Below are 13,667 nucleotides of genomic sequence, written 5' to 3'. Positions count from 1 at the left end.
CAAGTAAACACACTGGAACGGTGTAATTATCGCTGTATATCGAAGATACAGTTTAAAAATCATGAAAGTACAAAAATCACATAAACACGGTCAAAATAACCAGTCAAACAAAGGGCTTCCTTGTAAGGGGTGGAAAGTGGATAGGGTTAAATCTTCAACATTCACATTTATACGCAACTCTAAAATGTACTTTACCCATATGTTAAAAAGGTGCTAATAAAGCTTTTTTTTATATAATATAAATGTATTTATATAAAGCGTGTTATGTTAACATTATTATTGAACATAGATGCTGAATAAGGTATGTATGTTGTTATTATGTAAAAAATAAATTGCACTTCCGCTGTATATATCACCATGAAAACTTACGTCGTCATATAAACTTTCCGTCGGTTTGTTGTCATGTACGACAATGATCGGCTTCAATATCATGATGGAGATGTTAATTATTATACAAGTCGTTCGTTGCGATGATTGAATGATGTCCGGTTAAATAAAATAACATGTGTGTGTTTGTGTGTATAAGTGCATATCTCGTATGTAAACATCGGTTCGATTTAAAAGCTCATCAACGATTGAATATAAGGAATTAGGCTGGGATCGGCTACAGGAAGCTTGAGGTGTAAGGCATCGTGATTTTAAGATAGATATAAGCAGCTGTGATATGCCAAGAGGAAAGTACAGCTTCCAGATTGATAAGCCAAATTTATTATTATATACCAAAGATGATGTAACCAAGTAGGTAATAAAAACAAATAATCATGCATTTTCAAGCGTTATTATTACAAATACTGACTCCATATGTATATATTTATATATATAGTATGTAAATAGTAAATATGTGTGTTTACAAATAGCAAGGCGCAGAGAGTTGGTAGATGGCGTGATACAAAAGAGACATAGCAGTGGTGCGCCTATATATTATATTTATATTATAACATCTCAATCGAGTCAAACTAATTACAACATTTACAATTGCGACAAATTAATCAAAAAACGACCACCACTCTGTCTCGCTTCAACCACTCTGTACAAAGTTACAACATGTAAACCTACTTAAGAGCTAAATATTATCCCAACTACAAAACATTTTGGTTGTTTCATTACTCGTCCGTTATAAAAAAATAGTTATATTTCGTGTAATTACAGCCGTTCAGATGATTCCACCCGGAGAGTCGTTCGGAAGCTGGGCTCCGTACTCTCTCTCTCTCTCTTTCAAACACTCTCGATAACTACACTATTCACACTAAACTACCACTATCACAATGAAAACAATTTATCCATATCGATTACTACATAGTGTTTATTTATTATCGAATAGAATTTAAATGACAAACAAAATAACTGCTTTAGGTTAAACAAAAGCGATTTGGTAATCGTTTAAATTACAATTCAGCCAGGAAGACTACAAAAATATATAAATCTTTTAAAGAACCTTTACACAATACAATTTAATATTTAAACCTATGTTCTAATAAGACAATTTCAAATAACATAAAGAACAATGACTGAAAAAAATTGTGCTTAATGATTTTAACAATGAGCCACAAGTGACAGTATGTCACACAAACAAATGTACCAAACGTGAGCTGCGGCAAAGGAGAGATAAGCCTCGACGCGAGGCGAGCATGCTGTGAGGGTTGACTCTACAGGGAGAAGTCGCCACATGCTTTAATAGTCTCAAAGTAAAATTGCAATATACACAGATATTCCAGGGTTAAAGTTTACTTTGACACCGTCCAAATACCCAATTATATAAAACAAAAACAAAAAACATTTTCATAGGACTGTTACAATCATGATCATTGTATAATTAACAAATAATGGTATATGTGTTAAGCTCGAAGGCCGAAACTGTTCAATGAGTGAAAGTAAAAACGACCAGAACGCTCAGTGGCTTGAGATAAAGAGCTAAAACGGGAAATTTCACATCGGGGCTGATTTAAAGAGCCACAATGTGTTCCGGCACGATCGAAACAGTAATATAACGGTTAGCAAGTGATCAAGCTAGAGTTATTGGTTATTATGAAAAATTTATATTAATCCTAGAAAATTAACAACAATGATAAAGCTCATTTATTTTGCATGGCTGTAAAAAACTACACATTTCTAGTTTTATCACTCGTTAACTGATAAGAAGCAATATAAAAGGTTTAATAGGACTTGTCTCACATCAATTTGTGGCTATAAAAAAACAACCATGATGTATTATAGTGTTTTCAGAATGCCAAAATGAGTTGTGGCTCCTCAAAAACAATCATGACCCGTAATTTCTTGTTGTGGCTGTTGCTCTAAAGCTACAAACCGTTGCAATCTTTTCTCGTTCATTGAGTGGTTTCGTCGTTTGAGCTTATCATATATACATATATATATATATATATATATATATATATATTATATATATATATACATATATATATAAATAAAACAAAAAACATACTTAAATTGCAAATTACAACTAATTATTAACAGAGGTATTTTGGTTATACCCTATTAGTATAAATTAAAATAATGGATTGAGAATGTCAACAAGGAGGAAAGGCGGAAAAGCCCAGCCACACAAATGCCACCGACAAATGCACCTGACTTGCACCTTGCCACCGCTCCAAAAAGAAACTAATTTTGACTAGAAAAATTATCCAACAGGCTTTTAAACCTCGGGCCATGCCCGTGCTAGCCCTCGTCGTATTTAAAAAAAAATGGCGTCACACACCACGTAAATTGTCTGCGTATTAGTTACATTTTTAAAATTCAATTGCACAACATATTAAAATATTAATTTAATAAATAAAATTTAATGCAGTAAAACTTATCGATTCTAAGTAACTTAGAGTTAAGTTAAGTTGTTTAAGTGGTTTTCATTTTCTTATATGGATTTAAAATTACAGACGGCGTTGACGTCGGAATGGGAGCGGAAGGAAGCGGATAAAGCATAGGTTGGTGATAAAAATTTGGCATTAAATGCTGAGGCAAAACAGATAGTCCGGACTGCGGGGTCCATTGTAGGGGCAATTGTCCACTTAGTTGCCCCGATAATTGACCCGCCATAGGCGTACCTAGCTGACTTTGCATCGATGACGTGATTTGCGAAGAAAGTTGCCCGTTCAACTGACCGTTGATTTGATTTTGCAATTGAGCGGGCAGCTGTCCCTGCAAACTTTGGATTTGACTCGCCAAATGATTCTGCAGCTGTTGAGCTTGGATTTGATTTTGCAACTGCAACTGTTGCGATTGAAGTTGAGCGCGCAAAATTGGCTGATAGTTGGGGTGGATCGAAGATGGTTGACGGTAGAGAAGGGACGGATGAGTCGGCGCCGGAGACATGGTGGGCGCAATGGTCGGAGTGATGATGGGAGTCGAAGACGAGACGGCCGAAACGGTGGTGGGCCGCCCCGACGGCAACGGCTGTTTGTTAAGTGCTACACCAGTGTAAGTAAGTGCAGTGAGAGGAGACACCGTAGCCGCTGAAGGAATCTGAACAGCCAATTTTGCGGCATAGTTCGATTGAGCGACTTCTTTCGCTACAGTCGCCGGATCCGGAGAAGGAGACGGAGCCGGAGGAGTAGACGGAGACGTGACAGAGGGCTGCACGGGTGGACGCGGCGAGGTGGCAGTGGGGGGCGCAGGGGCAGGGTACTCACATGACACAGGTACAAAAGGCTGCTGTAGCTGCATTAGTTGTTGATAAGTTGTACCGGGTTGATATACAGGCATGCCCGATTTATCAACTGCAGCTCGTTTATAAGGAACCATTCCGGGGAACGCCTGTAAAGCAAACGAGACGACAAGAGTCGCATTATAAACGAGCAATACAAAATTCATTATTTAAAAGATTATTGAGCAAACTTACGAAATTTTCATAGTAGAATGATCCAACAGTCTTCATATCCATCTGCAAAAGAAGCGTAGAATGTAATTTTACATTATTGCATTGAAAAATAATAAAAATCTAATCAACAAGATGGTTTTGGCAGTCAGCTTCAGTCAGTTCGGTGAAAATTGACCGGTAAAGTCATAGAAGAAGAAATCCTAGTACACAAAAGTAACAGGAGAGGCAGTACACGTCACTACCACCAGTACGCATATTATTTTAAATATATTGCACCACCACTAACTGTCAAAAGCATCTCATGCAAAAAGTTCTAAAAATAAACTACAACTAAACAAAGGGGTGCATCGTGTGAAAATTGTATAAAATAGGAACGCTCATATCCAGTCACACGTACATAGCATATACGATAAGTGTACGCTCATGTGCCATACGCGACTTGCATATTTGGAAAACGAAAGTTCTCCGAAGTTATATATTATGTTAAAATGCACCCCTGTATAAGTACAAAATGAAATTAAGGAGAATATTTGGGAGAGGTTGTGAGGAACCGTTAGGGATTATCGAACGGATGTTGCTAGAATGTTGCGAGGCTCCCCGTCACACGATATTTGTGACCTGCAATTCCCTAAATCTGTCCGTTGCGGTGAACCGTGCGTCGGTTCTAGTACGCGTTCACCTACAAGTTGAGCGCCGAGATACGCTATATATATATATATATATTTATATATTAAAAACAAAAACAATAAGAAGCGATGCTGACTGTCGCCAGACATGCAAAAGCTTTAAATTCTATATAGTAAGCGTTTTCTTTTTATAATAAAAATTACATATTGTCCGTTGCAAATCTTTAAATTGCAAAAAAAGTATAATGTTCGCAAATATATATATATAATAAATATAATATACAATAGATGTGATAGTAGCAAGAATGATTAAGCTGAAAGATGTGCAAAGGTGCGTGTATAAGTTTGTCGCGTCACAACATGCTAACAAGAGGAGGTATAGGATAGGCGAGTCTACGGGGGCGGATTTGTCATGCAAAGCTTGCAGCGGTACCAGTAGCAGGTCGCTCTCGGCGGGGCGTTTCTTGCTCTGCTCAGCCACAGCGGTCGTCTGGGCACCTGCCGCTGCACATCCCGCGCCCTACAGCCAAGCAAGCACCACACGGGAGGGGACACAGATCATATTAGATTATCATAAATATATACAGATATGTAACTAGTCAAATAATAAGCATTAAGTGGAGCGGTTACCCGCAATCATACTTAAAAGCGTGATAAAAAGCCTTGTTAAAAACCAAGAGTAATAAATGAAAAAATATGTATATATAAATATATATATTTCATATATGTATATATAGATAAAATTTTACAGCGTCCTCGGCGCGTCAACTTTCACTTCGTAGCTGTTAGTAAAACACCTGCGAGTGATACATATGAGATTCGGACCTGAACATTGTAGTAGTACGGCAATGGCCTCTCAAAGGTTTCTCTAACAAGACATTTCTCCTTAATTTAAACACCGATAATTTTAGATAGTCTTCCTATTTATGTCATGAAGATGCCCTAAATATATTCTGTAAATGCAACAAACTAGAAACAACATTTATATCGTTTAAAACTGATTCATGAATATAGTGAAATGTGAAGATATACACATATATATATATAATTAAGATGAAAATAAATGTGATATATAATAACATACTAACAACGTAGATGGTTAATAAAAAAATGTATACACCTTGTGATATATGTATATATACAATATGTATATATACAATATATATATATATATATATATATATATATATATATATATATATATATATATATATATATATATATATATATATATATATATATACACACACATATATATACACACACATATATATACACACACATATATATACACACACATATATATACACACACATATATATATATATATATATATATATATATATATATATATATATATATATATATATATATATATATATATATATATATTCAAAAAAGGTGATTTAATGGAATATATATTAAGTATAGAAAATGCATCAGGATTTCACCCGCCGTTGAGTATTATTCAGTTAATATTGGGAGCGATAATACAAATGACTCCTAATACATTTTCTTAGTATTTAAAAAATCTGCACATGTCAACCACGATGCAATGAACGACATTTATGGTCTTACATTTGTTTTTTTTCTACCTTTGTCAAAAATGAATGTATGAGATTTGTGAAACATTCACTGCCATATATAATTTTCACAATATATTAACATATGACATATCAAACATGTTGTACACTGACATATATTTTTTTTTAAATATATAACATACAAAAATTAAGATTACATTATGCCAGATATTTTGTAAATTTTGTTAAATTTCGAAATCGTATCCGGAGCCAATCGTGAGGAGGTCAAGCTTCAGGTATATTTACAAAAAGGTAGGTGCGCAAGTTTTAAGCATCGACTGGAGAGCAATGTCAACGCGGCGTCGCTTCTTCGATTGCATAGAGCGCAGGACTCGCAGCGAGGGCATAAAGAGATAGAGAGAAAGATAGAGCGCAGAAAAATAGCATTCGCCGGCCGTACCTCAGCTAAGAGATATCGCAATGAGTCGAGTCACCGGAAAGGATGTAGGAGAGATATGGGAGACGAATTTTTAGAGAGCACGGCAGGCGCGATCATTGCATCAGGTCACATATTGCAGTAGAATCTACAGTCACTATCACACAATCTAATCGGTAAACATTAAAGCCACTACAGAAATAAAGGAATATTAGCGACTGAAAAAAAAGTATAAAGGGACAAGGATGAGTAATAAATGTAACATTGTGAAACAAAATTTCAGTTCTTTTAGGTTGCGCGGGAACAAAAAACATTCGTTATTGTTCGGGAAGGAGAAAAGTACTTCGTAACTTAAAATATTTGATAAGAAATGTGGTGATATAATTTATACAACATAAGTATAAAAGCCTTTTCAGTTAACGTATTTCATTTTGCTCTTAGTGTTAATAAAAAAATGTTATAGTGCTAGCCCAATATCCTTCAACACCTACAAATGGGTATTGCAACAACACTGGATTGAAAATAAATTAGTAACTATTAAATAATCAGAGGCTTTGAATGCACTAGCACAATGTAATATAGCTAACCGAGAAGAATTTTAAGCATAAACTCGATAGTCGGCTTTCTGTTGCAGTTAATATAAGAAGAATGATAATACACATGATGTTTCACAACGCTTTGTAAAAGTTACTTTTTTTAAAACATACACATCTAGGAGTCTGGGGCAGGCAGAAATAAGAATTAAAAAAGTGTGTTCGAAGCTGATAGATAAAAAAGAAAAAGGGTGCGCTATAGTGAAATGCGTGGGAGGTGAGGGGGGCGTACCGCGCCTCTCGCCTGCGCCTTAAGGTGCGCCTGCAGGTGCAGGGGAGGGTGGAAATAGCGGCAGGGGTCGCGGCCGCAGCGGCCCTTGACGGCGTCCATGCACACTGTGACGGAGCCGTCCGCGTGCGGCGCCACAGCACGTGCGGGGTGCGCGAACCGGCACTCCGTCTCTGGCCGCTTGCACGCTCCGCGCTGGAACTCGCGGCACACCTGCTCGGCACACGGCACACCGTCACTGCCTGAGCAGCCGCGCACGCCCTGCACATCAAGCGGCGTGCGCGCAACAGGATGGGCAACAGCGACACAAGTAGCAGGGCGTGGGGGCATGCTCCGGTCTCTACGCTACTCGTCCGAGGGACAAGGGACCGGCTCGCACGCGCTGCGGCCCCGTGTCTCTCGGTTACATTTACAATATGTTTTCTATCTTTCCTAATTGTCGCGTACGACCGAAGGAGACTTTCTTTTGAGATACAATTTTCTGGCATAGAATGTAATTCAATACTAAAAACAAATACACTCAAACATGAACACATACAATAAAAATAAAACAAAAACATAATTAAAAACATCGATGGAGTTTGTATGTCGGATCAAATAATCAAACAATAACTCAATTTAAAGTAGTGCCAAAATAATATAGGAAATAACACTCAAGGTACAACAATTTAGTATCACACTCATTACTGATCATATAAACAAAACTGTCTATTACGTAAAATAGGCAAATATTTGAAGAATACATGAGCAAGATATATTTATTTTCAGTTTAAAGAGTAAAGCATTGATAAATTGAACTAATCAACAGCATAATTCTTGCCTGATTCATGTATTTGGCGGATACTATGCCTATTCAACGAAATAGGCCATTTAGCCAATTCTGCATAATGCATACAAAATTATAAATTAAGAGGGGAGTTAAATAAATAATAATTCAAATTCAAAAAATGAAACGATAAGTAATCTCGCCATATTGATTACAATTTAAATATACTACATGTCTCCCCCTTATTTTCTTTACTAGCTTTGAATATATAATAAAAATTAAATATAAACTGAAAAGTAACATATGATTTGACATAATTTCCATGCCTAATTTGTTTTCTGATATTATTATTAATATATATATTTTACAATCTAAATGTATTTTATTCTTAATTAACTATTATTCTAATAACATATGTATATAAATCTATATATTAAAACTATTATTTTCTCATAATACGATTGACATAGCAATTTATTTGAAATGCGCATTAAGCTGTTAGACAGCACACATAATTATAAAATAAATAAATATGTACAAAATTAAATAAAGGCTTAGATATGTATTATATCAATTATGAGTAATAATAGTTTACGGTAGCGTTATACCTAAACGACATATTTTATTGGAATAAAATTGCATTATAGTATCTAAAATTTAAACTATGAAAAGTGACATTCGTATAACGACACTGTCGCTTAAAACTACAATTTTTTATAGATAAAAAACTATGATATATATATATATATATATAATCAATTTATGCCTAAGCTATGAGGCCTAAGATAAAAAATACTCGTAACATTAGTCCGAATATGATTGTGAACAAGTAGGGGAATATGATATGTGAAGTAGAAATCAAACAAATGCAATAGAATCCGAACTCAATAAATTTGTTGATCGATAGTATCTCTGAATATTGTAATTTTTCTCTTAGTGATATACGCGTGGATTCAAACAAAACATTCACTAACCTCGAGGCGATCGGATCTAGGCAGTTTTTGTGTGGGTAGTACTTGTTGAGGAATTGCCGGTGCTAACGGTGACGGTACTGCACCGGGATCGTGTCCAACTAGAGCGGGTACTAGGGGCCCCGCTGTAAAGTACGGGCTGTAACCTGAGCCCACAGCGGGGACTCCAGCCAGGTATGGATTTGACGCCTGCAACAGGTTCCATTGTTCATTACTATAAGTAATGTCTTGATGCGGTAATATGCCCTGATAAAATGGGGAATATATATATACACATACAATATGTTATATATATTTTATTATTATACAATAATATATTGCACATAAATATATATATATACTATTGTATAATACGTAATATAATGTATATGTATGTATGTTAATTTACATAATAGATAGAAAAATATATATTAAGATATTAAGCGAGAATAAATAAACTTCAATTAATATATATTTATATATATAATAATAAATGCTAATTTTAAAAGCATATATAGTAATAATAAAATTGTTTCAATTTTCAATTAATAGTACTTCATAGTTTTATGCAAAATTATGACTTGAACATTAAGCATGAAGCATGATTAAAATAGTTCATAAGATGTGATTATATCTAATATTACTTTTTTAATAAAATACAGAAAGCTAAGTCAGAATGAATATATATTATTGAAAACCGGGGTTATTTATATTGTATTATTCATATTGTGTTAATTTCACATACAAAAATTCGAAGAGAAAAGATCATCTATAAAATATGCAAGTTTTGTGATTAAACGTGAAACTAGAATCAAAACTATTGATATTATTTAAAAACTGCTTAAATAATTTAGAAAATGATATGTGGAATTCAAGTGTAATAAATGTAGTACACAATTTGGCTGACTATAAATGACTTATTTGTTAAAAGACAGCAAAAGGTAGTACAATATATAAATTGCAACTTGAAAGACGACATATTTTTATATGTAGAACGAACGAATTACATTCAATACATCAATTATATCTGGTCAGAGGAAACTTTGTAATGTACGATAAGGTTGTCATCGGCTTGGAGTTGGAAATGGGCCAGGAATATTCTCAAATGATAAAGTAGTACTGTGACAGACAGTATTTTTAAAGACGTGATAATTAACACATAAACACTGTCGCTCGAAAGATCCCAACTCGTGATGATATATGAAGGACACGATTGACCAAATGATTGGCGGAATCTATGTATGCGTTCAAAACGATCAACTCCTAACATGGGATCCATGGGCATCGGAAAATTATATATGTAAATAAAGAGATACAGAGGCGAATGCTATTTTGGCAAGTATAACAGAACTCTATAATACCATGTAATCGGATCCTGACGTCGTATAGGTAGGATGTCTGAGATGGGCTGCTCGGACTAGAATATTGGAGAACGAGGGCTGCAAATATAGAGAGCAGAATGAATGAAAATCCATGATTCTGCCAAGACCCATCCCGGGCCGTCGAACTTATGATGATAAAGATGGATATTGGATTGTGGTTGTGGATTGTTAATTCTTAGGCATATCTGAGGGGTACAGAACACAATGTTTCATTTTTAAGTATTGGATACTAACGTTTCGATATACCAAAATTCTTATAAAAAAATCCCTACATAATTCTTCCACTCCACGGAAACCAGAGTATTTTCTTCCAATATAACAAACCGAAATTATCAGATGTGTTCTGAACCCTTCATATGTATATTTTGATGATGTTTTAATTAAAGTAATGCATTTATTATGTCAGCCATTTGTATACTGTGTGATTGATACGTGACGCCTAGTATTAATCCCAGACATTTTAAAAAACATGAAATTTAGTTATAGAACAACAACAGAATAATATAAATATCTACATATAAGACTAGTCATACTTCAAGTATTAAGGGTGGAACAAGAATATTGCTACAAAATAAAGAATAAACATCTCCGTTATATGTTAAATATATTTAGTCTCATATTTTTGTGTAGTGTTTAAGAACGAACTATATACTAAATAAGTTAACACACAATATTGTCACTGCAGTACTGTAGTAATTTATTGATAATAATCTCAATTGACGTAAAGGTATTAACTTAAATTTGTTTTCATAAATCATTAGAATCCAAAAGGTACAATAATTAGACTTGAGTACTGCTAAAAAATATCTCACACTATTTTGTACATCTTTTTACGTAGGTCTTGTTAAAGGGAAGGACATCTTATAATCAAGAATAAATATATTTCAAAAATAAAAATCTAGAACAACGGAGATTTTACCTTTTTTTAGCAGCAATATTTGTGCTTTACCATTTATAAGTTAGTAATTTATATATAAATTGCATCAGACATTTATAATATCAAATTATAGCATATCAAGATAAGTCAATTCAAATTAACAGATTAATATATGGGGTGAGTCAAATGAAAACCTAAAAAATAACAAAACGCAGTTGTATAGTTTGAAGAGTGGCAGTACGAATCAGGCATGCAATACATAGGCGCGTCATTCGTTTTTTGAGTAGTGGTGGTGTGGAACCTATTGGAATTCATAAGGTGATGCATGACTGTCATTTTAGTATGTGTACGAGTGGACTAAAAAGATTCGTAGCACTTTTCTGCAGTTCCACAATACGTCTGCAAGGTGAGCGCGTGAAGATCTCGCCCAGTGTTTTCACATCTTCGGACTGTTCAAAGATGTTCAGGTCCGACGAAGAGGTGGTGCACGTTTAGTTGCAAAAATATTGCACCTTTTAAGTACTGGAAAACTTGCATTGAGCGCAAGGAAACTACGTAAAGAAACTACTTCAAGTTTTCATTTGACTCACCCTCGTGTTATTACAAAAATGTCCGAGATTGATTCTAGGGGTCTCATATATTGTAGATACCGTATGTGTAACATTTACAGTAAAATAAATTAAACAAATATGATATATATACATATACACATATAAAATTGATTATGATACAAATAATTAAAGATAGCTCGGCGTGATTTGATCTTATTCGAAAGCTTCAATCTACGATGTGGTGTGGAGCAAAAAGGTGGGCTGAGGAAAAAGAGTGTTTTTACCGTGAGCGCGGGTAGCGGCGCCAACGGCAGCGGTAGCGCGAGCTCTTGCAGCGGCCCCGCGGCGCCGCCCACCTCAACACAACACAACAACACCACACTAAGCGACACACTACCACACAACGTTAAAAAAGGAACACTCGGTCACGATTATTCAAGCTCGCAGTATTAGAGTAAAAATATAATCGCTCGCAAAATAGTGACCGATTGCTCGATTTGTTGTCTATAATTTCATTCTGTAAACATTTCTGTGCGACTATAATCTTTCAAATTACTAAATATGACTCAATGTTATTTGATTTAAAACTATCTAAAAGACTTTAACCGCTCAGATATTTTTATTCGGTTTCACATCTGTGAAACTAATTGGACGTCGATAATCTTATTATAGAATATTAGAATCTCATAAAAGCGGTAACTCAAAATGAGGAAAAAACATTACACAGCGAGTGAGTCTCAAAACTTAACAATTATATTTAAACGAGAGATAGAGGGGAGTCATGCTTATGCCAAATATTCAATTTAATGCATCATGCAAAGTGACAGAGAACTATTGGTGACACTCCTCAGTAAAAATTGACAATATTAAGTGATCTTGGATCATTTTAGAGCAGAAAGCGTTGACGCTTCAGTTCAACAAATTTATTTAATAGCACGAATATGTCATGCATTACTAGTCGGGTGATACAAATATGTGCTTGGGTACACTTGTCCAATTAAATACTTTATTTATTATATTGAACTTGTATCATAACACTCAAATTATATGTGTTGTGTTTCTGCATAGGATAGAGTGACGAGGAGGGGTTGAGATTCATAAAAGCAAATCACTCGGGGTAACGATAATATTTGTATACATGAAAATAATTAGATTCAATAGCAATATATATGTATGTATATATATAAAATATATATATTTATAACTAGATGCATTTACGAGATGCATTGCAAACTCACCACCGTAGGCATCTGTGCAGGTAGAACCTGGCCAGGCGCTAAGCCCATTTGCTGCATCAAGGCATTCTTCAGTGCTAAGTGATTACGGCCATTGATAAGCAGTTGATCTTTCAGATGTTGTGGAGGGTGGAAATACTTGCAGGGAGGTTTCTCGCGGTTACACCGGCCCTGGAAAGTAAAAGTAAACAAATTAGTATATGAGTGATGTGTTTTCACTTTTAACATACAATGATCTAAGATGTCAATTTAAACGAGCGATATATAAAGTAATTGTTCCATAAAAATAATTGTTTGTGCATTACCGTTGGCCAATTGCGAGCAAGCGGTAGAGAGCCAGCATTGGTCAGAACAGTGCAACAAATACTTTTCCGAAGATTTACCTTACATAAATGCACAAACAATTTGTTTTACAGAACAAAGTATTTATTTAAAAGCACATATCTCGTTACCGAGCTATATTATTATTAGCTATTATTTCTATGTACATTTACATACATACATAATGTATTTGAATGTTAAAAACAGACAAAAAACTTGTATTATTTTTAAAATCATATTTATGTAGTGTTGTTTTCACAACACCACTGATTGTTAAATATATGTTTTTTTTTTAATTAATACAATTTAAAACAGATCTAGTAAAGCTGCTTTTTCAGGTGTATATTAG

The 13,667-nt window shown here is 34.6% G+C and overlaps 1 protein-coding gene across 20 annotated transcripts in view; it reads right to left on the bottom strand.

Annotated features, from left to right (window-relative positions):
• The window catches only part of mbl (splicing regulator muscleblind), a 190,009-nt gene that overhangs the window by 6,076 nt on the left and 170,266 nt on the right, over positions 1-13,667 (bottom strand). For 2 of the 20 annotated variants that reach the window (XR_015812364.1, XM_088204642.1), the window contains exons 2-7: positions 13,001-13,168; positions 10,314-10,391; positions 8,977-9,219; positions 4,889-4,975; positions 3,851-3,892; positions 3,642-3,765 (exon numbers count right to left, since the gene is read on the bottom strand). Coding sequence is in view for 13 of the 20 variants with exons in the window: in XM_088204642.1 (XP_088060768.1) it covers positions 3,642-3,765; positions 3,851-3,892; positions 4,889-4,975; positions 8,977-9,219; positions 10,314-10,391; positions 13,001-13,168 (742 nt within the window). In the remaining 7 variants the exon portion in view is untranslated. Of the gene's footprint in view, positions 1-2,699; positions 3,766-3,850; positions 3,893-4,888; positions 4,976-8,976; positions 9,220-10,313; positions 10,392-13,000; positions 13,169-13,667 lie in introns of those variants that run through there. The other 18 variants (XM_088204640.1, XM_088204632.1, XR_015812366.1 and 15 more) reach the window with 14 other exon arrangements.

The sequence above is a fragment of the Plectrocnemia conspersa genome, unplaced genomic scaffold (assembly GCF_051122295.1).
Source record: "Plectrocnemia conspersa isolate PC_06_02 unplaced genomic scaffold, ASM5112229v1 ptg000014l, whole genome shotgun sequence".
NCBI classification, from domain to species: domain Eukaryota; kingdom Metazoa; phylum Arthropoda; class Insecta; order Trichoptera; family Polycentropodidae; genus Plectrocnemia; species Plectrocnemia conspersa.
This window is presented reverse-complemented; position numbering and strand designations above follow the sequence as displayed.